Here is a 22,945-nt window from a genome sequence, read left to right on the forward strand (position 1 = left end):
ATGGGGGTCAGGCCTTGAGAAGAGCTGGGTATGGCTCCTGAAAAGCTGCACCTCTGTGACACTGTCATGTTGGGTCACACAGTCTAGCCACACCCCTTGAGTACTGAAGGGCAAAGTATGCAGCCACAATCTCATTTTTCATTCCTGCTATGGTAGATGAATATGAAATGTCAACAGCTGCTTTGGGACAGTCCAGCACTATGGGCTAGCAGAACGTGTTTTCTAGAACACCTGAACACTATAGCCTCAGAAAGCAGCAGCCACAAATAATGCACTTAAGCAACAGAAAAAACCACCCTATTTCAGGATGCAAAACTACCTATGCTACCTGTAGAGCTGTGATACTACCTATCAAAAGGTTTCATTATTCAGACATAACACCAAAGCAGCCTAACAAGAATACCATTTTGTAGACAGCAGCTCAACCCCTACTTTATTAACACCACTTCTTCTGGCCCTTTTGTTTTAAATGGTCAAACACCTAAATATTTGGGGAACTGTGGACGCTAATGTGATAAAACTTAAACAACTGATGCCTTTGTACAAGAGAGAAAATCCACTTTAAGGAGAAGAACTTTACAAATCAAAGGCAGGAGACTGGTAAATCACCACATCTTCCTAGAACACCAGCACTCCCACGGTAAACACCTACTGTTTTATTTATAGTTACATTTAAGACCATCTGTCATCATGGATTACATGGTACATAAATCATCATGCTGAAAACCATTAGCTATTTTACTGGTAACACACCTCATTTACAAACTATCCATCAATCACATATTATTAAAAAAAAAATATATAAACCCTCTATTTTGTAAAAGCATATGGTATTAAATATTCTGCATTAGGTTTGATAAAATCATCAATTTTTGCAACTTTTATACATGCAAATAATTTAGATGATTTTTTAATATTGTAATTCTAGTATTTTGAACAGCAAGCAGTAAACACATGCATTCAATTACCCTTTCCTTCACTTAGGTCATCATATGCTAGTAAGTATCCTAAACCAGTCATTTTCACCTTAAACATTAACTATTAGCAGAATATTACTTTCTAGAAAATGTGATTCTAATTTTCTTGCTTTCTTAGGGGTTGTTTTTCTGACAGTGCATATCAAAAAGTAAAACAAAACCTTAAAAAGTAAAAAAATTCAGGGCTGAGTGTAACAAGCAGAATACCACCAGACACATGTAGCAGACTGCAGCAGGAAAAAAAGCAGAAAATTAATTTTTATCAGAAAGACACTGTGATTACTGATGTACATTTGAAACAAATGTGCAAATGTTTTTCTGCCATTATGTGTCAGCATCTCAATTAATTTGCAAATGCCTCAGATGGTGTTTGTCAAATGACACTAGTAAAATCAACCTGCAGCAGTGAAGACTCACGTAGTCTTTTAGCTCTTCAGTGTCACATTTGGATCAAAGACATTACAGAACTAATTTTCTCTGTGTTCCCACCCTCTACAAACCTGTTAGGTTCAGCCATAGGATCACAGGAGTCTACCTGAGTGTCTCCTTACTACATTATTTTTATTTTGAAACAGTAATTCATTTATTCTGATGCACTGATTCTTCCAGAAAGGGATCAATGAAGAAGACATTTCATCAACACAGTCTCTCTTGACAGAAGTCAGGTGATCAATTAGGACTTAATTTAGTTTGGTTTTTCATTGGTAGTTTTGGATTTAAAACACTGGTGTGCAATTTTGACTTTGTGTTGGAAACTCTTCTTTCAGTAGGATGCACTCTAATATCTTGCCCATATTTATGGTGTTATGTTACTGTGTTAGGGCCTCTGGTGTCTCACTCTTACCTTTATTTTGTCCTCTACAGTCATTAGCTCAGACATTTCAATGCCCCACTAAAATATTAGTTGTTGCACCTAAATACCTCAAGAAGTTGTTGTGGGGTCTATCTGTTTATTTACTTTTATGTTCTCTTGCCTGTATCTGGTTTACTTTTCATGCTCCTGTAAGCGTCATATATCAACTTTAAGAAAATAAAATTCAATTTTTTTTCCATTATTCAGTCTAAAGAAATATGATTTGTACTGCACTTGTAGGAATTATCAGGACTCTTCCAAAGATAACAGATGCTAGCACTCTTTGTCAGTTGTCACCCACATCTATGAATCTGCAAAGGAACTCTGTATTACAATTCTATACAGCATCACCACCTCTAAGATGTGAAGAAGACTCAGGATAATTTATTTTGAGTTGAAAGGGAGAATACACTTCCATTCTAGTTTTTTATATTGCCAGGCTCAAGACTGACTACATAAGTAGTATTAGTAAAATTGAAGGAATTATTGTAAGCACATCTTAAAATTAAGTACAACGAAACTAATAAAAATTATTAGACCAACATTTAGTAATCTTAGTTTGTCCACTTTCTTATTTTTTTCTTGACTTGAAAATAGGTATCTTCACTATAGAAATAAATAAGTCCACAGTCCTCCTCTGTAACATGAGAATAGTTAAGAGCAGCAGCTTACTAGGAAATGGAAATAGATGTTGCATATTTCTATCCCCATATATTTTTAAAAAAATCCTTAAGATTGCCTTAGGGAATATTCATCAAAATATGTTTTAATTAAAAAAAAACCCTGTTACTTTATTTTAGGTATCTCTAAAAATACAATTCTCCAGCATTTTAAACATGCCCCAGCATATATAAAGTATTCACAATGTTAAAACTTCTTTACCATTTATGAATATTGTCACCATGTGACATTTGCTTTTGTTGGCAGCAGAACCATATTTCAAACAAATTTTTCAAGATTCTGCTAGACACACCATAATGCCACTTGCCAAAAATACACATTAAAGTTTCTAAATAATTACATGTTTTATGCCTTTTTTCACCTATGTACATTAAATATTTGAATAAACCAAATACAAAAGATCCTAAGCCTAACGTATTTTCTCATTTAATTTTTTGAAAAGCATTATTGTTTATAAAATCAAGTGCTGACATTCTTACGAAAATAGGATTTTCTTCTAAGACTTATTGGTAAGACCTACTTTTCTATAGCTGATGATTAATGAACTGCAAAACAGTGTAATATAAAGAAGATCTCAGCTCCTAATTTATAAGCAGTTTACAACAATTAATCACATCATACCTGGCAAAGTGAAGAAAGAAATCATGCAGGTGCCATAACAACCAAATGTAAAACATTGACATGAAGGCTATTTCTTTCCTTGTTTCCATAAAGTCTTTAAAGCTTTTGATGCCATTAAAAGTATTGAAAAATTAAAATAATAAAAGCTGATTGACATGCATAAATTTAAGTGTCACTAACCTAATTCTCCATTTTCAAGTACTTCAAAAGCAGCCCAGATATCATCTTTGTTGGGAATAATGTTTTTGATTCCTAAAACATCATTAGTTAATTCTTCTGCTTCCATCAAAGGTGATACCTGTAATACAAATTGAGTCAATTTATAATGCATTTCAATTACTGATTTCTGATATATTTTTTCAGTCTTCCTCCCTGCAATTGCCCTAAGGAAAAATCAAAAAAAACCAAAAAAACCTGAAAAACCCCAGAAACAAAAACAAACAAAAGCAGCAAATATATGAGCTGAAAACCCATAACGTATCTATCAGATTCCAGCAGGCTTTCCTTATTTTGTTCCATGAGATTGAAGTTATATTTGTGAGATTGTGGTTAACTTACTAGCATGAAATTCTTTTTCTGTACCCCAGAAAAATCTGGAAAAAGGAAAAGCTTTGATATATTTTCTTGGGTGTGGGAAGATAAATATTAGAGAAGCACCATTTTTTTGTATCTTAGCGATGCATATTCCCATTTTATTCCTATTTTAAAAGGCATGTCTTATGTGCACATGTCTATCTATGTATACCACATACCCCATATGTGTACAAACAAAATTGTTTGAGAGTCATGTGCTGAAGAGAACAAAAAGGAAACAAAACCAGAGAGTTCTAATGAAAAATAACAGAACACTACTACTGGAGATGCAGGTGTTTAAATACACTATTAAACAGAAAGCTCAAAAATCTCCACAATAGTAACAAGCTTTGGTTTCTTAATACTCAAAGAAAGAAGAAAGCCACAGACAAAAAGAAAAGAGGAATGTTATTTTACTGGCTTGAGCTATCAAATAAAATCAACATTCATTGTGTCCTTGTTAATGCTTGTGTTGCATGTGTCGAGTTGGGAGAATTTATACTGCTGAATACTACAGTAAAACTAAAGCAGGACATCTCAGCTTTAAAACTGTATCATTTTTCTTAAAATTTTTCTTAAAAATGTGTAAATAATCACTCTTTACATAATTCAGGCAACACTGAAAATTCTAAAACAAAATATTTAAAAGAATAGTGAAACATAAATTCATAGTTTCATCGTGTTCTTATATAAAACAATGTATTAAAATAAATCTGAAAATAAATAAATTTCAAGAAAAAGATCTTCATAAAATCACTGTATCATTTTTATATACTAACCCTGATTATAATACTACAGTCTGGCTCCTTTCTTTCCACATAAACTTCAATAAGTAAATCTCCAGCCTGGGAAACCTAAAAAGAAAAAATTAAAGAAAAAAAAAAATTGTTAAAAATTAACTTTTAAAAAAGGAAAGTACAATTATTTAACTAGTGTAAGGAAAAAAATACCAATTCACAGATTCAGGAGAAAAATCCAAACCCTGAGTAAATGCAACAGAATAATATCAAACAAAATTAACATTCATTTAGAAATACACATTCAAAAGCAGAAAAACTAGGCAATGTGGCATAAGTGGAAATTTTGAATTTACATTTAAGATTAAGACTAAGACATGAGTGTATCTTAGTATCTTAAACTGCCAGAACCCTAACTCTGATTTGGAGGTTAGTCAGGCTCACTTCAGAATCAAAACAGATGAACAGAATTGAAAAGAATGAAAATTTACTGTAAACCAAAATGATTTAGTTAGAAGTGAGATGAAAAATTAGATATAAAAGACTATTTCAGCCACATAGCTATATGCACATATTAAGAAAATAAAAATTCATTACTACAAATACTGTATTTATGATTCTTAATCACAATGAAAACTTGTCATTACCTAATTATGGAATGAATTAAATTCTCTTGATATCAACCTCTGTTAAATACAGCTCTTCAAATTTGTTGGAGAGAAGGTTAGATTTCACACACAATGCTTATGTGGAATAATCAGATAAAGCAAATTTATGACATTATATAATAGTTTCATATACACAATACTAACAAATGTTATTTAAGAATGTCTAACAACATAAAACTCAGAAAGAAATTAGAAAGATGATAAATCAAACATTCGATGATCATGAGGAAAATTATGATTTATGAGAAGGGATGCAATATTTTCCATTGTAACTAGGTTTCCTCATCTATGGCAATAAAATTATCTTCATGGATGAGAAATCACTGTATTTTTCTAAAGTTAAAAATGTCTCACATTTTGCCTACTCTAATTCTCTTTTAGTATAGTCATAAGCATCTTCAAAAGATTGCAATTCATCTCAATCCACTACCATAAAATATTTCCTAAAAAATAAGTGAATATCAGAGCATAGGAAGAAAAATAAAGGCAGAAACAGGGACCCATCTATTACCATTCTATTAATTGGCAAATATAAAGAACTAATAATCAAATTAACACTAAGATAACAATTTGTGTCTTCATTTTCGAGAATGGTATTAATAGTGATGCCACTTATTTATGCATTACTACAAACAGAGAAAAATATTAAGAAAATATTAAGAAAAGTATATAGAAACATATATATATATATATATATATATACACACATATATGTATAAGCAGTTGAGCTTTGGGATACATTTTGACCAATTTACAGAAGCTAAGATTACATTTCTATAGAAAAATAACTGGCAGTGCTGAATTTTAAAGAACATTAACATTCTGAAAAACAGCAACTTTTAAGTTAGTTTAGCCTTTGAGAATAGAAAATTAATGGAAACATTTGTGAGGAAAAACATTACAAAGCTACTTTGAAGAAAGCTGCTTAATTATAGTGGCACAGACTCAAAAAAGCTCATTTAGTTATAAAATTTGCTTTTCAGATGATATTACAGAAAAAGGTTGGAAATAAGAATGAAGCTGACACATGATTTCCACTGGGCTCATATAAACAACCGTATGGAGAGAAAATGTGATGTAAATTACTGCAACAGCTGGCATAAGTATATGGTGGTCAGAAAATGAAAAGCGACTAATGAAGTGCCACCTGGACTTCAGTGACATTTCAGACATGTGAACTTTGAGTAATCCAGTTTCAGAGAAATTCAGTTCAGTTGTTCTCTGAACATTTTGCATCACCAGAGATAAAAGTACTGTGGTAGCCTATATATTCCAAAGTATTAAGTACCTACATCACTGATTTTCCCACATATATGCACACATTTTGGTGCAATGTCAGACTATCAGTTGTTAAATGTAAAGAATTCTTACAATTCTTAACTGTAGCTGCTTGAGGCCTAAGTTGCCAATTACCCATGATGCTTACATGATTACAGTGCTGCCGTAAGATCACTCAACTGCACCACTTCATTACTTTTAACTGTAAGCCTGTGGAAAACTGCTGTGGAGAACTGATGAGGGTGGCTGAGCAAGAACGTGAGCTGAGCCACTTTATTTCACACCTGGTTCAAGCATGACTTAGCAAGTGTGCAGTGCCTGGGTGATGCTGTCTCAGTGATGAACAGAAGAGCATCCATGCACCTAAGTACTGAGATGTTTAGGCCTCACTCCCTTTTATCCATGCCTAACTGAACACTTACCTGAGTGTCCTTCCACCTTGTAATAAAGCTGTTCTCTATATCCATTTGTTTGACTTGGTCTTCATTTATCTGTATAAATAAATAATTTTGGAGTGATTAATAATAATTATGCTAACAACTGCCAAAACTGCCAATCAATCATGTTCTCATAGAAGCAGGTATACAAAATATTCTGTCAGTCAGAAACAGCGCTTCATTGATGGGACTCATTATTATAAACTTCATGGAATACATAATGAAACAGAGAGGAATCAAAGAAAAACTGCATAACAATGTTATAGTGGCAGTCAACTCCAAATCAAAATGGCTAACATGAGTTGTTGCTAGTAATAGCTTTCCAATCCAATTGGATTTAACATTATTTCTGGGTTTAAGGAACAAAACAAATTGTAACCACAGCTCAGAGACTAACACAAAATCTTTCCACGCTCCAGTTCTGATGAGGCCCATAAAATTTGATTAGAAGCATTATTTTTAATAGTAGTAATCATAAAATTTTCTTAAATTTTGTAAGCTTTTAATGGCAAGGAGAATGAGCATCATTTTGGAAAACCATAGCTCTCAGCATCCCTTAAACAGTCCTTCCTACACAGGTTAAACTGATTGGGAAATAAAATTTAAAACAGGCCAAGAAAAGCATCCACTGAATTAGAGTTCAAAAACCCCCTGGAAATCTTCAGATTGTTGAACTGGTAGGAAGAACATTTTAAAGCAGTTAGGATACATATAAAGGTACCTACATGAAAAAGTTGCACATAATTTTTAATAAGATCTTCAATTACATTGACTTCTTCACTAGTTTGGCCTTTAGTTTGAAATAAGCATGAGGAAAACGCCATGGCTAAGTTGTGAGGGTTCATTTGGTTAATTTCAGAACACTTCTGCACTCTGTTGAAGGAAAAATAAACACATTTAGATGGTTTCATTGTTCCTTCGATTGTCTGAGGCTCCTTTTCAGAATATAGAGAGCACTTCAAAAAAAGGTAAAAACACTAAATGCAATGAAAACAGGTACTATTATTTATTTAATACCTCTTTATACTCTTTGCTTCTCATTACAGAAATGAAAACTTCCTAACTTCATTTAAAGTGATACCAAAACTCTTTAGAATAGAAAACCATAAAAACCAGAATAACATACTTGAGTTAGAAGGGACCTATAACGATCATCTATTCCAACTGCTGGATCACCTAAGGGCTGACCAAAAGCTAAAGCATATTGCTAAGGGCACTGTCCAACAGCACTTACAGGCTTGGGTCATCCACCATCCCTCTAAGAAGCCTGTTACAATGTTTGACCACCCTTCTAGTAAGGAAATGCTTCCTAATGATGATTTGGTACTGCCCTGCATGCAGTTTTGAACCATTTTCAGGCACACTAGCCCCGGATACCAGGGAGAAGAGACCAGTGCCTCCCTCTCCCCTTCCCCTCCTCAGGAAGCCATAAAGAGCAACGAGGTCACCACTCAGCCTCCTTTTCCCTGAAGTAGAAAAGCCCAGAGTCCTCAGCCACTCCCCAGAGGGAATTCCAGCCCTTTCACCAGCATTGCTGCCTTCCTCTGGATGCATTCAAACACCTTAATGTCCTTTAATTGCAGACCCCAGAATTGCAGACCCCAGAATTGCAGACAGTGCTCCAGGTGAGGCCAAACCACTGCTAAATACAGTTTCACTATATTAAGCAATGTAAGTATTGCCTACAAACCTGAGATCAAAGATCAAATAAAATGTGGAAATAAATTAGGCCCTCCTTAGTTCTAGCCCTATAGTAATACTTTCATATCAGTTCTGTTGTTCACATAACATGTCCTCTTTTAGAGGCGAACACTTAAAACTACCACAAAATTTTGGCTGTTAAATGCATGAATTCATATTACTTTCAGAACAGATGCAATACTTTATCAATATCTCTACCTAGATATGCTAAGACACTTCTCAAACAGTATGTAGCACAATCTTTATCCAAATAATGGCACCAATCATGTAAATATTTTTAAATGACATATGCTATGTACCTGGCTATGTAACATAATTTCTGAACACACCATCCTGTAAAGAGAAGTTTCTGTACATTCATAAGTCACCGCTATTCACCAAAACTATAATTTAACTTGTTCAATAAATGATATAATATAGACCAGTACTATTTAACCATGATACCTCAGAATCATCATCACATATTTTTTACACATCTTCTGCCCCTTATTTGATCTAGGAATAAGCTATGACCTTTGGTGCTTAAACAAGTTTGCATTTTGGATATTCTCTACCACTACATTAGCTGTAAAATGAAGCACTTATGAAAAACTGAAAGGGTAGGTAATTCTCAAAGTTATTATCTGCAAAACAGATTGTGGAGAAGGACATTTTTACTGAAAAAAATATTTTAATTTCAAGAATCATTTGCAACAATCCTCCGGAAGACTAGCAGACTGTAGTAAAATGAAATTGCATAAAGAAGCTACATCAGAAATTACCCTACTTGGACACATACACTGGCAGCCCTCTCTCCCTGTAAGACTGTTCTAATCCATTGATTTTTATAGATACCTACTGCTAAAAATACAAGCAAAGAAAAAACACACTATCAATTAAAGGAATTCAAATTTAATTAATTGCTGCAACTAGATAAGCTTTTGTGATTACTAGTTAATGAAACAAGCCACATTTCATATATTGTGGAGTTATACTGAGAACACATTATAAGAATTTCTCTGCCACAATGCATTATTTGCAATGACCTGTAAAGATGCTCAATTAAAGCAGCCAAAGTTGCTCTATTGACTGGTGGAAGACTCCGAATAAAAGCTGTGTACTTCCTCACACGTTCCTTTTCATTCTGCGTATCTGCCAGAAAATAATCATTGAGCATTAATAACAATGCACACTAAAACCAACAGCAGTTCTCATTAACTATATCTGCATCATCTAGTCTTTTAAAATTACTATTTATCAAACCAAGTAATTGCCTCTCCTTCATAAAGGCAATGGTGACAATATACTATTGAAAAGTCCATTATTGTACACCAGTTCAGGGACAGTTAAAGAGGGACAGTTCTATATCCAAGCACCATTTGCCACTGCTTAAGACTAAAGCCCAGAACAGCAATTGCATTTTCTCTCAAAGTATACTTAATCTGTAGTTTGTGCGTGTACACGTGTGAGTGCAACTGCATATGCACAAGTACAAATGTACTTCTATGAGTTCCCAGCAATGAGAAAGGAAAATACCTTTTCATATTTTAAATATTTACTGGAAAAGTGTCTGAAGGCACAAAGCAGTTAAAGGATGTGAGTATATATAAGACTGATTAGAGGAAAGAAAGGGAAAGGGCTGGTAGATAAGTCGTACCAAGTTACGTATAGCTGAACAATGGCAGTGCCAATGGCAAGAATTCCAGTTTTGGAAATGACAGTAGCTGAAACAACCTGTATCTTAAGTCTGTCTCCCTGTGCTGCTTATTCCCCTTTATGCTCAGGGCATAAAAAAAGTTAATGTAGGTTGTATTTAGACAGTTAGCTTTTCCCTCTCAGTTCCTGCTTCTCTCAAGTTTCTGAAAAGCAAGCACAGAACTCTTCTGGCTGATTGATGGTACTCTCCACTAACTACTGACTATGTTTTGGTTTCTTTGGTAATTGGAAGAAAAAATAAATAACAAAACAACAGTTTAAAGGTCTTCTACTCTATTTCCTTAAATGTTTTAGTCTTCCTAGAAGTACCTTCTGTATCACTTAACAGGACAGGATTCTCTGTTGTAAAGATGAAGTAGAATTTTAGCCACATGTACATATCAGGAAGGGGAATCACTGTAACACCGTTAAAAAGAGATGACTTAAATCTAAACTGGCTCAGAACTTTTTCTGGTTTCTGATGAGATTAATCATGTGTAAGTGAATAAACTCTTAATATTTTTTCCTCTCGTTTTTGAAATTGAGTTTGAAGGTCAAAAATGTGTACTATTGATAATATTTTAATTTCCTGAAAGTCTAGTGGCTCATATTAAAGCAACATCCATATATTTGAACTTAAATAAAATCAGAGAAGAATATGCTTTTAATATCTTTCTTTAAAGACAAAATGTGCCAAACAGTAAACATGTCTGTGTGACTCCTATGCATTAAGACAGAAATTAATGTTCTGTAAGCATTTCCCATGTATCTCTTACTGTTGTACCTCCAATTTTATAGCACAGCTTGGGAAACCACCTTCTTTCTTGCAGCTTGCAAACACTGCAATATAGAAACTAATATTTTAAAAGGACATTATGAAAATTGTCTCTGATTAACATGCATCTATTACAGCCATGTCCCTAATATTTTTTTCCTATGTTGTTTTGCTAGTTATGAAATAACATAGGTTGACCCCTCAAATTTGATACTGAAAATGTACATATAACTCTTGTTGTATTGAATGTTATTGAATACATTACCTAATGCAGAGATCCAGAATGGATAAAGTTCTTTAGTGAGAAGTGCATCATCTATTTGAGAAAGAAAACTTTTCAGTACATCAGTCACATCTTCAAGCTGATGTTTTCCTGCTCTTAGCTTAACACTTCTTGCATCTTTTTTGAAGCTTTCCAGCAGTTCAGCCACACTGGAAGAATCACCATTCTTAAGATAGATTAGCTTGCTACCTAACCCTATAGCACAAAAATACAGGAGAGAAAAATAAATGAATGTAAAATTAAGTATTCTTTTAAAAATTCCAGACATCATTATATGAAAATTATACGTGACTGCCAAACATGTTGTATTTCCTAAAATAATCTTTCTCATCTTTTACACATACTCACTTTGTTAGCAAAACACTGCCAAGTCTTCTTACACCCAACTAGATTTCTTTGCAAAAATAATCATCATAATAGTAAGCAAACCTGGGATCACTATTTCAAGAGTATTTTACAGGCATTTCAAATCCCCAAATCTCTTCAGGACTTCCTAAAACAGTACTTTCAAATGGCACAGTAAAGAGAAGAAGTTTTGATGATAGATATTATATTACACATAAAATATAGCTGCTTTCATGAGAAAACTCCTGTTATTTTATTGCTCTACAGATGAACTCAGTTTAAGACTTGAAGTATTACTGCATTCATCCAACCTGAAATATTTGATTCTTAAAAACCTCAAGATTAGTAGAAAATACCCTTTCTTCTCATTTTTCTCATGTTCTGGAAGACAATCAGTCAGGAACTATTCTTATATGTAAAAACAAAAACCACTGAAGTCAACTTAAAAAGAAAATGTATCATTTTAAAACAAAGTCATGACTACCTTCAATCACTGCATATGTTATTGTGGTTGGAACTGTTTTTTAAAACTTGAGTAAGTTTGGCACAGATACTCAGTCCTATTCATCCCTGTAGAGGTGATTTCCTAATTTGCATATCTAGAAAGGGGAGGCTACTTTATGCAAAACCCTGCTTTTCTTATATACTTGTCAAATTAAATACTCTCTTGAAATCTGTGAAATCATGTCTAATGTTTTTACAGTTCACCTTTCCTGTAATGCCCACAAGCACTTCCATTTGCAATGGCCTTTATGGTGCTACTGTCAGGAACAGCCCTGGACAGCAATAGCATCTGTCTTCTGCAGACTACAGCTGAAGACAGAATCCTTACAATGATGATAACAAAGATGCAAGTAATGCATACAAATAATTCCTTCAGCTTTCAACTGAGCATTTTAACAGCTACTAATGCCGATCCTGAAAAGCAAATTTATGATAAAGACTTAAGTGATTTAAAAGACATTAGGAAACTGAATTTTAATTCAGACTACACAAATTGTTCTAAGTGGAAGACAAAATTACCCTGCTTTAACCATTCAGTGAATGAAATGCTGTGAACTATACTTGGAATAACTGCTATTGCTAATGATTAAAAAGAACTTAGCAAAAGCTTTTTTCCTTACTTTTAGTCACTAGGTGAAACACCGATACAACTCTTTACAATAACGCAGTGTTGCCATATCCACAGGTTATTTAGTTAAACTTCAACAACTCAAATAGAAATTAGGTGCTGTCATACTGACAGAGGTTACAGACCGATTTATACCAAAGACAGATTTTTACAGGGTTGATATGCATGTAGCAATCTCACAAGGAAACTCATGAATTTGCAGCAGTAAAAGGACACAAACATCATCTGCATATAACCTAATGTCACAGAAAGTTATGCTGGCAAAATATACTTAAATAAATGGTAACCAACTATATCCTTAGGTTATTTCACTGAAAAAACAGCAGCCTAAGACTGAAGTCAACTCCACAGCCAATGCCAGCTTCCAAGATGTGTTCAGACCACAGCTTTTCCAGGTCTGTAGAATTTGTTTTCTGGGCTGAATTGTCTTCACTGAGGCAGTGGATACCAAGGCTGAGTTTCATAAGGCAAACAACACAATATTTAAAATAGAAAAGTGTCTATAAAGAGCATTTACAAAGTTGTATTTCCCCAAACTGGCCATTCTAACATGTGGTAGTGTACTTCACCATCTCATTAAAGAATGGCAAGGCTAATGATGGGCATGGTTTTATTTTAAGTAATATATAAACTCATTCAATAGGATCTGGGGGCACTTAGGTATTATACAAATGCTCTTAGCTTGAAAAAATCCACTCTACTTACCATACTGTGTAACAAACGCTATGCAGCTGTTCACTATAATAGGAACATCATTTTTGCTGAGCTGCTGATCTTGTAATGCATTACCATCTGTACCTGCTGCTTTTTCAATTGCAGTATACCAGACCATGAAATCCAGCTTTGTATGGCCATGGAGGTATAGCGTTCTGAAAAGTATAAAAATATTTTGAGTTTGGGAAATAAATAAAAAACTGATGTTATTGTACCATGGCAACAAAGAAGATGTTCAGAAAAAAAAAAAAATATACTTGGAGTAAGTCATCAAGGTACCTTTCACCACATAAAGCTGTGATGGTGGTCTATTGTTACATCTTTTTTTTTTTTTTTCCAAATTCATTTGTATTACCAGTGCCATAAAAAAATGAAAGAAGATCCACAAACACTGTCGCAAGCCTTTGAAAGAACCTGCCAACATTTTAATTACTCTTCTTCAGTCTTCAGCTCCTACATTATTCTTATGTCCAAGCCATGGCTAAGGAGGAAACAAATTTAGAGACAACTTTCAATGCTGCAAAAAGTTTTCCCTTCTTTTGTATTCAAACCCCTAAATACGCCCTACACCCAACAACCTCTTCTATAGAGTAGCTGAGACATACTGAACTTCACTCCTACATAGGTAGCAGAATGATCCCCCACTATCACAAAGCTAAGGAACACACATGAGAAAGCCACTAGTTGAGTCAGAATAAGTTAATGCAACACTCTGCCTGTATCTGAAAGCACAGTCTTGTTCTGACTCTTTTATTTAAGCATGCTACAGTAATCTCCTGTGTGCCACCCTGACAAGCTAGCTTCTAACAGAAAATACCAAAATTCAGAAGTTTAAAGGGGTATGTCCAAACATATGCATGTGTGTAACAAACAACTGTTTAAAGTGTTAAAATAGTAAGCAAACTTATACACGTGTTCACTTATCTCTCACTAAAGACCTGTAAGGGATCAATTTTCTTTAATAACCATTTATTTGCTAATTAGGAAAAGTCAGAATGCTCTACTGAACTTCTTCTATAAAAACAGTTTAATCAAAACAGAAAATACCTTTTTTTTATTCTGATTATTTCATTTTTGGAAGGGGAAAGCATTTTATATGAGGAGGGAATATTTCATTTATTTTTCTTTGTATCTTTCAATTTTGCTTTTATAAGTGTTTCCTTTCTAGCATTCCCATCTTAGTAGGAAGTGGGGATGCAGTAAATGTATTACATACACACAGCCAGGATCTGAACTCTTCTCGAGATCCACCATACGGACAGAGCCATTCAGCAGCAGAGTAAATGACACTAAAATTCACTATTTCATCCCACTGAACCACATTCTTAGGAAGTCTTTATGACTTCAAAAGTCATGGTAACTACCAAACATGCCTGTATAGTGGAAACACAGCCTCTCTCTTCCACTAAGAAAAAAAAAATAGTAATTTGCATAAAGCTCTCCTATTTTTGCAGCAAATTGAGTTTAATTCAATGCTGTCAAAAGTTTCCTTAAGTCTTGTCAAAATACGTAGCTCTCAATCAATGCATTCCCAAGAATACATCACCACATTTTCTGGTATTGCTACTGCCATACATATATAAGGAAAGTAAAATTTTGAAGTGAGTAGAAAAAAGTTTGACAGTGCATGATACTCTACTGTACATGTTTCCTACTATTATTCACAGATCAGAAGAGGTTAAGACAATGATTCATGAAAGATTTATGGTGTTTTCCAACACAAGAATTATACATATATATGCACATTACTGTGTGTTTATCTCCCCTGAAGAACAGCAGGATTCACATTATGGTATTATGCAAAAGGATAAATAGAAGACTCAACAGATTATTTTTTATCCAAAGAATTACAATAAATACAGGAAGCAGCATACTGTAAAGGGAAAATATTATTATTTCTAAACAAGAAAAGGGCAACTCTGCTGCATATCAATGAATTGATACCAGAGGAGGAGAGAAAAAAATACCGTACTGTACTTCAAAGGTCATATAAACTTATCAGCATTTTTCATAGAGATACGAAAGTCTAAATCATGTGCCTGTCAATCAATATTGTGATACATGAAATACCTAAACTATGTGGAAAAGATCACCTTGTATTTTATGGATCTTTCCATCCTCGCCTCAATGCATCACATTAGAAAAAAGATATCAAAAGTATAAAGTGATTACGTTCTCATTGTTTTCTATAATTTGAGAATCTGTTGAGCTTAATTCAGCTACAGAGGAAGAGGCTACTTAATAACTAGCAAAGAAAATGTGGAATTTGTTTTAGTTGTAGTCCCAAATGACCAACACAGTCGTGAAAGAAATGTTGCTAGTAAGAAATATAAATGTGAAAATCTTACTGCTATGATGGAACCTGGATTGTTCATAAATGGCAACAAATTATTTTTAAAATAATTATTCTTGCCCAGTCAAAAATCTCCAGAGTGGCGGCATCAAGAAGTAAGATAAATCAGAGACACATTTTCAGTACAATACCACAGAAGTGAAGGAGGGAGGGAGAAAAGGAAATTAAACCAGTGCCAGACTCAGTCAATTTCTCATGAAAGAGGCTTAAAAAGCTAATCTCAAACCTCAATAATTTTTGGCTGAGACACTACACACCTGGAATAAACTGTAATCAGAAAACCATAAAACAGTTTAAAAATAAGATGTTTAAAGCAGTCCTTCTCAGTTTAGTCCTTTTGGACAAACTTAAAAACTTCTTTTTCTTCCACCTAGTTGGAAATTATTTTTTATCTCCTTGAACCTGAAAATAATGAAAAGGAAAGGGGAAATAACTTCCAGCAGGAGAGCTGAGCTTTCTTCAAGCATAGTAGAAGTCTTCTACAGAACTTCAAGAAGCAATGCAGATAACCTTGCAGATTTACCCTCTGTGTTCACCTCTTTCACACAGTTTTCAGACAGAATTAATAACAAATACATGCATTTGTCACTGAACAGTCATTATCAAAATATAAAGTTAAATTAAATCTAAGGTTTAAGCATAAACACAGGCTGAAACATAGTGATGTCTCACATAGCACAAAACTGAGGAATTTAAAGAGCTTGTAGAAGTAATCATGTTTGAAAGAATTTTTACTATGTTTATGATCTTCCATGCAGATTACCAACTGTTTTCCACAGACTCCAGCAAAATGCATTTCTTCAATACTAATGCACTGCCTTCTATAGCATGTTTATGTATGTGCTATTTTTTTCAGTTCTAAAAATTGATAAAGATCTCACATTTCATAACAAATAGTTAGCAATAGTGACAACATAGTGAAAAATGGCAGAATTTTTGCTATGTTGTGTGAAGCACATACAGTCCATAGCCAAGAAATTAATAATTTAAGTACTCAAACAAACAAGGCAGCCTGCCAACATAGATTTCTGCCTTAGTGAATTGAGAGAACTGAATTGGCACAACTGACTGCAGCAGATCAATGTGTCTCAACATTAACGGAGCTACTGTTACCTATACAGCTTTATTGCTGACTACCAGCACATCCTTCTGCCCCAGCAGACAAACAAACATACATGACCAAACTTCATCCACAAGAATGCAAAGGCTTCTCTTTAACCCCTCCAGAAAAGTCCCCTGGCTTTAGCTATGTCTAAAAGCTTTGTTGCACAAAATGGGAAAAGCAGAGGTACAAGGTGATTTTGGGTAAGGTGGGCAGGGAGAGTGAGAAACAGACATCAGCACAACTCAGTGCCCTCTGGCAATTCCCACATGATTCTAATAATTTACCTGTCTGAAAACAGAGGTACTAAGAATGTAAATATAGATATGGAATTATTGTGGAAAATCAAACTGCAACTGAAGCATGGATGTTCCATTAAAAATTACTGTTAAATGTAACCGAGCAGTATTTCTTCAAGGGACCCTTCAAAAGGTCTTACACCCAGCATAACATATTGGAAGCACAAGTCTTTTCATCTGACTCTTAAGCTTATATTAATTCTGGATTTTAGAATTTTGTGCCCATAACTGCATTTTATGAGAAAACTTACTGCTATCATCAAAGGGTTAAGAAGAAAGCAGTGAATGAACCATCAGCCTAAAGAAATTTTGCCAGTATGTAGGGAAAGTTTATTATCCATAATAAGAAAGAGCTAACTATATCAGAAGCATAATGGGAAAAAAAGCACCATCTGGATTACATTATGGTCTGTAAACATTCACTGACACTTAAGAGAAAGGTTAAATTATTTCAGAAAAATAAAATAAATGTCTGAATTATCTGCACAACTGTTTCTTTAAAGCACAACATTAGAGATTTGGCATTAAATTGTATATATAAAATATATATTTAAATTACTGTATACAGATGTTTTCAGACAACTTTCTTCTTTTCATCGTGCAGATCCCTCTGTTAACCTCTGTTGAACTACACAGGAGTAGCTGTTTCACCGATATGCTATGCAACTTCTGTTTGGATAGCAACAGGAGGTCAAGTATCACCAGTCACTTCAAGCATTTTAAAAATAGAGATCAATGGAAAAAATCCAAACTGAATATAGATCACATCAGAGGACAGCTCTGTGTGATGAAGGGAAGCCTCAAACACAAAAAACCTTAAACTGGTTTGCCACTTCTAGCAAGAAGTCAAGAAGAATTTCAATTATGAAACTAGAATATTTCTGCTATGGAAGTGGAAATCAAGAATCAAATGACCATGATTAGGGTGTAAAGCTATACAGCACAGTGTTGTGAGAAGATTTCCAGTTGAGTTAGATACAGTTCTTGCAGTCTAGACAATATGCTCCAGTAGAGACCAGAATGCAACAAAAGCACAAGCAGGTGTTAAAAAACAAGTGTGTTCCGTAATTGACTCTAGCAAAGATACACAAACACAAGCATTAATGTGTCTGAGATCTGAAAAAAAAAATAAAATTTGAAAGTCATCTAGAATTGTTGTGAAAATTTACGATGAGTTTCAAAACATTAAGTACATTGAGCTTCAAAAAAGACAGCAATCTTTAAAAGAGAAGCAGTCTTGTGGTTTCAGAAATCTTTTAGTGTGGTTCAGCCTCTGATAATATGCTTGGTATGACTGCCACCTCTTATTTCTGAGCTGATAGACGTCATAAGCTGAACATATCATATAGAGAATAAATGAACAGCAGGGTGCCAAGTGGAGAGCAGGGTAAAGAAAGAGGGAGCAAAAACAGAAGAGGTAGGAGTGGATTGTATTATTATCTAAGATATTTCAGGAAAATCTTACATGTCTTTTTTTGTAGTACTGTCTCTGTATTCTTGTACTTTATGCAAGCTAGAAAGTATTATATACATTACATATCCAAAATCAATTGTAAATTCTTTTCCTGAATAGATATGTAACTGATTAATGTTAAATTTTTGTATCCCAAATTTATTATGTTTTTAAGAATCAAGAATTCATAGATTTATTACATTGTAATAATTTTAGCAGGAAGACCTGAAGTTTTTTATAGTTTCCAAAAATGTTTACTTGCATATGTCAATCATTCATAAGTGAGATGTCCATTTGTAACAACTGAAGTCACTCTTTTACCTACAGTAATTAAACAAAAAGTTGTGAAAGAGAAAGATATGTGCAACATGTAAATGTGAGACTTTCCCTAATTAATCAGCCCAAAGACTGAGACTTGAAAAACTAGCATAAGTATTTCTAAGAAATAGAAAATCAGTAGAAAAATACGTAAAGGAATTTTCATAATATTTTCCAATAAAATTTAAGCAGACACTTTAAGTCCTTGATTAAATTTATTTTTTTATGCAAAGGAGGGTGGCTGGTTTTGGTTTTGTTTATGGTCATTGCGGTGTTTTTTTCTTGTAAACTTTTCCTAATTCTGTAAAAATCTTACTTAGTTAATTTAATTCTTTCAATACTACTTTTTATTTATTTTAGAATTTATCCTGCATTTAAGTGCCTAACAAATTAACAAGAAAGTCATCATCTCTATAGAGTCTCCTCCAAGTGATCAATCTGTGACAAAGCTGACATGAGACAAGCACAGATAGAAAATAACAGACACAATAGGAAAACCTAGAAATTTTGACATTCCATGTAGTTGATGTTGATGACATCTCAAGGACATTAATTTATCTGGAGCTTGGAGGAGCACAAAGAGGATTAGTGGCTTTACTTCCAATTAAAACAATTAAGTCTAAAGACAAAGGTGATTTTATATTTAATCATTTTACACACACACATTAAATTGCTTATCCCTTTAAGATGTGATCTCATATAACTGCACTGCACACCTGGATAGTTTTGAAGTAATATCCTAAATAATAATCACCATGCCAAAGCCGATATACCCATACGGCTTTCAATGTTTAAGAAAATGTGAAGAATATGCATTTAAATTCTTTATAAAAAACTCCAGTGAGGAAAAATTATATATATTTATGTCCACTTTAAATCAGCCAGTGTCCCTGTTGAAATTCTTTTCAAATAGTTCAGAATTTCCCTTGAACAACTGAAGTGGTTCAGGGAAAAGCTACCCTCACTTCACGGAAATATTACAATGAAATAAATAATAAACCCTGACTTGGAGCTAGAAGTTTTGCTCAGCATTAATACCTATGAAATTATATGCATGATTTATATCCATCTTTTAGACTGCACCTTCAACAGGATACCTCAGGTTCCCTGTTTGGTGTATGTAGCTTACCTAACTCTGCATCTTTCGTGATGCTTTTTTGAAAAACACCCAAACACAAACCAAAACAAATCAAACCAACAAACAAACAAAAAAAACCAAAACAAAATTGAACACCCCCAAAAATACAAGAAAAAGTGTTTCCTTCTAACCTGCATAGCGTTACTCAGTTCTAAAGCTTATACAATATCCTAGAAAGAGTTAAAATTCAGAACACACAAGTTACAATGCATTTCTGACTAGCTACTCCAACTCTGAATATTGTCAAAGGTATCCATGGGGTTTTTTTTGTTTGCCAAAGAGAAGAACACTCTTCATTTATTAACCTATTATAGGCTTTTCAAAAGACTGTATAAATATTGCATCACTTAAGACAGACTCTTGGATGATAACCTATCATTGAAATAAAAAAAAAAATCCTCAAACACTTAAAAACTAAGAATACCTTCCACAATTTTTACTCTCTAAATTCATCTTTGAATTTGTACTCCTATTTGAGACAGAAATACCTACCTCATCTCTAGTTCCAACCTCCCCTATCACTATAAAAATGACACAGTTATCTCTGCTGAATATTACTTACTTGGAAGCAGATATGGATCATGTTTGTTTTATAAGTATGCTTTTTCCTAGAAAGTATATTGTTAACTGAGATCAGATATTACAAGAAGATTAACCAGAGGACAGGACTAACCAGAGGACTCATTCATGTACTCTCAAACCTGACCTAGGCAGACTGAGACACCAAATTCTGAGACATAAGAATTATTAAAAAACCAAGAAGTTTGTAGGAAATGCTCTGAAAAAGTACTCTTTTTTTACAGGGTAAATGGAGTTAGTCCTTTTGAAGAAATCATTATTGGCAGACTAATCTGGGAATAATTTTCGCAGCGGGAAAACTGTTTTTAATTAAGTAGTGCTTGTTAACATTTCGTGACACAGACATAAAATGTAATTAATGCACAAAGATATTCCCTCCTTTAAAAAGTCTGCAAATTTACTCTCTCACTAGCAACCCTAAGTGAAAAAACTCCAGAACTTATCAACTATTACTCTAGAATATCAATATAAAAACAGATCAAAGATTTTCTTCAGATAGGAACCTTACCTTCCTTTTTCAACGAGTAGCAGGACATCTATTCTCTCTCCATTTTGCATCACACTACTGGTTGCTGCAAATGGAACACATACACATTCATATGACCTTCACAGACATATATTTATAGACAAACACATACATGCATGCACATACAGGCATGTTTTTTCCAAAATGATCTCCAGTGGCAAAAGGAGCATGAAATTCTTAAATTTTGCAAGTAAAGAATGCTGCTTATAATAGAAACAAAACTCCACAAAATAGCACACCACACTGACATTTAAAAGAAACACTAATACAGAACATATCATGAAAGTTTAAACATGTATTTTTTAATGTGAGAAAATGCTACAGTGTCTTACTATACTAAACTTGTAAATACAACTTGCAGAGGACACAGTGATTCAGAAATAAGTTGGATTTTGGAATCCATTAACATTTGCACCTTAATGGCAGCACATATTTACAATTAGATAATGCAAGTTATCTGTTTAGCATGAAGATTGGTGCCACCCTTCTTTATGTTGCCGTATGTTATTCCTGCTAAAAAAAGCACCCCTGTAGAACACCTACATTATGTGTAACACAGCAAATATATCTGGATAGTTTTCAGTTGCACTGCTTAAAAAACTATACCATGCACTATACTGAAACCAGTAAATTAAATGTAACCTGCTTAGTAATTTGAAATTCTCTAAAATTAATTTCTCAAAGTGCCTGTCATATATAATCCCCATCTTATTTCAACTAATTCCCAGAAAGAGTAAAGTCCTAAATACCAATGAAACACAATAAACACATTGGATGCTATATGATGTTTTTGTATCACACATACTCCTAGCCTCACCTATATTTACTTAGTCAAATATCAAGAAGGTAAGTTATTATACTTCCACAAATGATTCATTATTTTTCAAGTTTCATTTACACTAATCAGTATTAATAGTGGAAAAGATATATTCTGGAGAAAGCAGAAATCAAAGAAAATAGTCTGGATATATAATATTTCCAAGTACAATTAATATTAAAAAGTCCAAGCAAAACTAATTCTCAACTGAAAGTCAAAAGTGTTTCAATTTTATACATGACATATAATATACACAGATTTTGCATGCTGTTATGATTCTGGCAGAGGCAATTACAGTTGCATCATCTAAACAAGTACCAGGAACAGTTCTCCTACTGCCTAATCTTTTAATTCTGAATTAGGATCAAAAGTATTCACAAGTTAAATGACACCTGGAGGCATAAAAACATTTCTGATTAAAAACCACCTTCAAGGTGTTATCCACACCAAATATAAGGTGTAAATAAACAGTAGAAAACCCAATGGCATTTAGGCAAGGTCCTGCAAAACAGTCCATAATCTGTCAGCATTTATGAATAGTGTCATCAATAAAGAGCTGAATTATCTTCTCTATGCTACTTTATTATAAACCTCAAATTATATGTATCTTTCCATGTAGCATATTGCCTTGCTTAATATAAAAACAAGTAGGGCAGATATGCTTAAAAGAGGATTCAGAGCATAATTACAAACAATAATATAAAATTGGTCATAGAAGACCATTTGTACAAATATTCTTATCTCCCCACATCATGGTATAAAGCAAGTAAGATTTTTAGCATCCAAAAAAAATCTATTGGTCTGTGAAATAGTTTTCCAAGAGAATTATAATTTTCCAGTATGTTTTGAGTATTTTAAAACTAGACCTGTCAATCATCTTAAGAATGTGTTCTGCAGTGAGTATTTCTGCC

At 33.6% G+C, this 22,945-nt stretch overlaps 1 protein-coding gene across 6 annotated transcripts in view; it reads right to left on the minus strand.

Moving 5' to 3' along the window:
* Positions 1–22,945, minus strand: part of ARAP2 (ArfGAP with RhoGAP domain, ankyrin repeat and PH domain 2) — a 116,962-nt gene that overhangs the window by 23,775 nt on the left and 70,242 nt on the right. For all 6 annotated transcript variants that reach the window (XR_015772707.1, XM_088056695.1, XM_088056694.1 and 3 more), the window contains 8 exons: positions 21,200–21,263; positions 13,441–13,604; positions 11,241–11,453; positions 9,552–9,657; positions 7,551–7,698; positions 6,811–6,879; positions 4,485–4,559; positions 3,313–3,430 (listed from right to left, as the gene is read on the minus strand). Coding sequence is in view for 5 of the 6 variants with exons in the window: in XM_088056695.1 (XP_087912821.1) it covers positions 3,313–3,430; positions 4,485–4,559; positions 6,811–6,879; positions 7,551–7,698; positions 9,552–9,657; positions 11,241–11,453; positions 13,441–13,604; positions 21,200–21,263 (957 nt within the window). In the remaining variant the exon portion in view is untranslated. The remainder of the gene's footprint in view (positions 1–3,312; positions 3,431–4,484; positions 4,560–6,810; positions 6,880–7,550; positions 7,699–9,551; positions 9,658–11,240; positions 11,454–13,440; positions 13,605–21,199; positions 21,264–22,945) is intronic.

Source organism: Pseudopodoces humilis, chromosome 6 (genome assembly GCF_049639895.1).
Source record: "Pseudopodoces humilis isolate 2021_Gansu_Grassland_sample_001 chromosome 6, ASM4963989v1, whole genome shotgun sequence".
In the NCBI taxonomy this organism is placed as follows: Eukaryota; Metazoa; Chordata; class Aves; order Passeriformes; family Paridae; genus Pseudopodoces; species Pseudopodoces humilis.